The following is a 4,787-nucleotide window of genomic DNA, read 5'->3' on the forward strand; positions in this document are numbered from 1 at the left end:
GAATGGCATACCCTTCCTGATGCCAAGGGTGACTGTAGCGAAGGTAGAGGAATGCTGAAGAGTGGAAAGAGGAGGAGTAATTTTCTGAGGGAGAGAAGGGGATTTGACATATCAATAAGGCTATTTTGCAGACACAGAAATCAGAAATGAACGTCTAAGGGTTGGAGAACATGGAGGAGGATGCTCAGAGCAACTCCTACTTGTTTGAAGAGTATGAGCCCATATTTACTTCAAGGGGAGAGAAATAGGGACTCATGAGCCAGCAGACAAGAGCTTGCAAGCAACTAATCAGAATAAATCTATGAGTGAGTTGCTAGAGGTGCTCATAAAAAGTCAGAGTCTAGTGCCTTGGTCTGCAGATGATGTTTGTAGTGAGGCATGGTTATACCACAATAATGGGGTTGTCTTGTGCTCCGGGGTGTCTAACAAGTGGATATTCTGTGTTAACAGACTTTGTCGTTCTATTTCCCGCCCTGTGGGAAAATCCCCCCTCCTGTCATCATGGTGCAGAATGTCAGCTTCAGATACACTAAGGATGGGGTGAGTATGGGGAGTGTGCGTGGGTTGTATGGAGATCACTTGTATCCCTGCCTTGTTTGGGAGTGCTTTTGGCTAGGCTTTCTGATCAGGCTGCAGCATATGACTAGCAGATCAAACTTCTTGGCAGTGTCAGTGCTGAGCTGCTGAGGACAGAGCGTTCCAGGTGCAGCACGGAGGTTCTGGGTAGTAGTGGAAAGGTGTAACATGTGTCATGATTTTTGTGGTTTGCAGCCATGGATCTATAATAACCTGGAGTTTGGGATTGACCTGGATACCCGTGTAGCTCTTGTTGGACCCAATGGAGCTGGAAAGTCAACACTGCTGAAACTGCTCACAGGAGAGGTATGGTCACTATGTTGTCTACCCTGTTCTGGACCTTTTTTCTTGGGGTGGTCTTCAATGAAGCTGCATTTACTTGACAGAGCACCCCAATCATGCCTTGGAAATCCTAAGATCTTGCTGCAGTATAGAGCTTTTTCTCTCCTATTGTCTGTTCAGGCTGCCTCCTCTGTGCCAGCGTGGAGATGTCTGAATTCCGTATTTCTGGCATTACAGCAAAAGGAGGGATTTCCCGGTGAAATACTTTTATCTTCTTTTTCTAGCTGCTGCCCACGGATGGGATGATTCGCAAGCACTCCCATGTGAAGATCGGTAGATACCACCAGGTACTCCCTACAGCAGCCACCGGGGATATGAAATGCTGAGGAAAAAGCTGTCAGGAATGAGGAATCTTGCCTCAATCCCTCTGTTTCTGCTTCTGAGGCCCGTCCCACTGCTGCCCTTCTGTGTCTGACAATCGGGGAAAGAACGGTTGCATTGGCTGAATGGGCTTTAGCAAATCTTACCCTGAAAAGTTGCTTGTTGTGGTCCTTTCTGTTTAGCCTCTCACCTTTCATGAGAGAGATGGTTGCCTTGTGCTTGGTGGTGGACAAGCCTGTTATTCTGAAGCAGCACTTCTGCTCCTGAAATGGAGACTCTTTCCATAATATTTCAGCACAGTGGCTATACTGTGAGGGGGGTTATTGGCACTTCTTTTCTGCTGCTCAGCTGGTACCAGGGGATGTGAGGGGCGGGAAGTACTTTTGGCCATGAAGTGTGTGGCTTGCGCAGCCTGAAGCTGACTTTTCTTCCCTGTCAGCACTTGCAAGAGCAGTTGGACTTAGACCTCTCACCCCTGGAATATATGCTGAAATGCTACCCAGAGATCAAGGAGAAGGAGGAGATGAGAAAAATCATTGGCAGATATGGTCTAACAGGGAAGCAGCAGGTGAGTATGAGCTGTTGAGATTTGCTTTTTGCTCATTAGGGAGGTAGAGCTGCTGCATTTTCTGTTTTTCTACTGGTGTCTGACAGCGTGATGCAGTATGCAGCATGACACACCACAGCATCAAAATGTTTTTTCCATCTCTGCATTTGAAATTGTAGAAAAAAATAACTCATGGCTCGTAGTAACTTTCTTTGCATTGCGGCAATATGTGGGTTGGAATGGGTGACCTCCTCAGAATCCAGGATGCAGCATAGTGCTGGACTCAAGCATATTTTAATTGTCACTTGAACGAGTTTGCTTATCTCTTATTTTTGAGATGAATACTGGGCAGAAATGCTAGAACACATACATTCTCAACTGGGAGTGGGGACCACTTGGTTCAAACAAGAGGGCAGGATCCCCAGCGGTGCTCTAAGTCTAAACATCACATGCTCCTGTATGTCGTATGTCACATGTATGACAGGAGTTGTCCTCATCACCACAGTTCAGTGTTGATTTTTTACATTGTTTTCCCCCATCTGTCACTCCAGAAGTAGAGTAGTTTCATGGTTGTGTCAGGATGCACTGAACTCAGACCTCGACTAACTATCCTTTGGAACCTTTAACACAAGCTGTGTCTTGCTGTGGACACTCCTTCCTCAGAAGCCCCTGGAATTCCCTTGTTCTGCTGGTGCGAGAAACCTAGTTTAGGTGTAAGACTGACTAAACTTTGTCCTCTTGTGTCATGTAGCTGCTGGAAACACAGTGTGAGATCTGATATTTTGTGGTCCCGGTGGCAGTCTGTAAGTTTCCCTGCAGAGCTGAAAAGAGTATCTGTGTTTGTCAGGTGAGCCCCATCAGGAACCTCTCTGACGGGCAGAAGTGCCGTGTCTGCTTTGCCTGGTTGGCCTGGCAGAATCCTCACATGCTTTTCCTGGATGAGCCCACCAACCACTTGGACATAGAAACAATAGATGCTCTGGCAGATGCTATCAATGACTTTGAAGGAGGAATGATGCTCGTCAGCCATGACTTCAGACTCATCCAACAGGTAAGAGAAGTAGTGAATTTTGTCAGAGCACCTTTCTTGTACTTAAGTAATTAGAACAAGGGGTTTTTCAACTGACTGGCTCTTACTTATCCCAAAAAGATATGTGAGTGAAAAAAATCACTGGACATGACCCCCTTGCTATGTTCATGTGAAACAATTACTGAGCTAGCTTAGGAAAATACTAGGTAATTGAAAGAAAGAAAAAAAAAAAAAACCCAAACAACCCCAAAACGCTAGAAGTGAATGTTAGATGGAAATCATGACACAATGTGGAAGCTTTAACTAGATTTTCTGAAACTATACTGCAGTAGTTCTAACACAGTTTTTAATCACTCAGTCTGCACAGGCAAAGGAAATTGCACCAGATAAACAGGCACTTGACATTTGTGTGTATCAGCTAGAGCTTTGCCTGCAAGTTCAGGTATAATTTTATTTTTCGGTGTGTTATATCCAAGTAGTTCAGGTCAAGAACTACTGTTTCTCAATTTCCAGGCTAACAGGAAAGACTTTCCTTCTTAGCCCATGAACAAAAAAAGAAATGTTGAGGGGCTAAGGATTTTTAGTCCTGAAATCTCGTATAAATTATGCAGAAAACACCAGGTAAGATATTTAACTGCAGAGATTTTTCTTTCGTAGTTGAAGTGTGGAAGTTATTAAACTCTTTTCTTAACAGACTTCAGAGAGTAGATTTTAGTTAAATCTCTAATTTTGATAAAATTATAAAACACTGCATTGTAAACCTCTCCTCCTCCTTGTGCGCTTGCTTTCAGGTTGCCCAGGAGATCTGGGTCTGTGAGAAGCAGACAATCACGAAGTGGCAAGGTGACATCCTCGCCTACAAGGAACATCTCAAGTCAAAGCTGGTGGATGAGGATCCGCAGCTCACCAAAAAGACCCACAATGTGTGAGCTCTGGAGCAGTCGGTCAGGTGCTCTCACGGAGACTGACAGTGGCCAATGTGACTCACCCGTCTGCCAGCTGGAATGGGACTCTGCTGCTATCTCTGTGGCTGTGTTCTAGGATTGCTGCAATACTGCTTCCCCTTGCCTTGCACCTCTGTATCCGGACAGATCTCTTCTCTCCTGATCTGGCTACGTTTGGGCAACCATTTCCATATTTAGATGATGTCCCATCTGAGCCAGGCCTTGGAATCTAATGGTCTGGGGTCATGGCAGTGGCAGTTAGGGTGTCTGAGCTGCAGTGATACAGAAGTGGAGACCCCAGCCCAGCTTCTCCCACCTCTTCCTTCCCCATTTCTGCTTCAGTTTAGATACTTCACTTCAAACTCCTCTGGCCTTCGTTTGTTTTTAACTATTATTTAACAGTGTAATTAACAGATCTGCCTGAGAATCCATCAGTCAATAAAGAGGGAAGAACAGTCTTGTTTTGTGAGCTGTAGTAGTTATTGGGGCGCACTGGGGCAAATCAGCTAGTGCTGAGCTTTGAGTAAGGATGCAGAGCTCTTTCTTCTCAGATGAAGGTTCAGTTCTTCAGTGCTACCAAACTTATAACCAGAACCTGTGGGATACGTGAAGTGGTGAGTACTGAGTGCTGGAGGTACAGAGCAGTGAGTGGGATCCTCACACCTGGAAAACCTCTGCTAATCCAGAGTGAACACTGGGTTTTCCAGTTATTGACAGAAGGGGGAGCAAGCCACACATACTTTTTTGTTGTTGACAGATACAACTTTAAAGGGTTCTGAAGGCTGGAAGTTAGAATGTGGATCTCTCAAGTACCAGTGTGTGTGCTCTGCAGCAAAGGGGCTTAGGTGTATGCTTTTTCCTTCACCTTGGATTTTATCAGCCTAATATCAAGACTTAATTTAGGATTTTTGGACTATGAATTAGTTACTTATTCCTTGCAGGTTTGACTAAACCAAGACTAATCAACTAAAGATAGTTTAACATTTATTTTTGTTCTTAGTAACAAATTTTTAGAAAAGTTGGTGTT

The 4,787-nt window shown here is 44.7% G+C and overlaps 1 protein-coding gene across 1 annotated transcript in view; it reads left to right on the top strand.

The window, feature by feature from the left end:
• The window catches only part of ABCF2 (ATP binding cassette subfamily F member 2), a gene marked incomplete at its 5' end in the record, with an annotated part of 8,010 nt that extends 3,792 nt beyond the window's left edge, over nt 1-4,218 (top strand). Inside the window, 6 exons of the mRNA XM_010163864.2 lie at nt 451-540; nt 772-882; nt 1,143-1,205; nt 1,679-1,807; nt 2,634-2,837; nt 3,608-4,218. Coding sequence (XP_010162166.2) covers nt 451-540; nt 772-882; nt 1,143-1,205; nt 1,679-1,807; nt 2,634-2,837; nt 3,608-3,745 — 735 coding nt within the window. The remainder of the gene's footprint in view (nt 1-450; nt 541-771; nt 883-1,142; nt 1,206-1,678; nt 1,808-2,633; nt 2,838-3,607) is intronic.
• Between the last annotated feature and the right edge of the window lie 569 nt (nt 4,219-4,787).

This window comes from Antrostomus carolinensis, unplaced genomic scaffold (assembly GCF_000700745.2).
Source record: "Antrostomus carolinensis isolate BGI_N321 unplaced genomic scaffold, ASM70074v2 scaffold51492, whole genome shotgun sequence".
NCBI classification, from domain to species: Eukaryota; Metazoa; Chordata; class Aves; order Caprimulgiformes; family Caprimulgidae; genus Antrostomus; species Antrostomus carolinensis.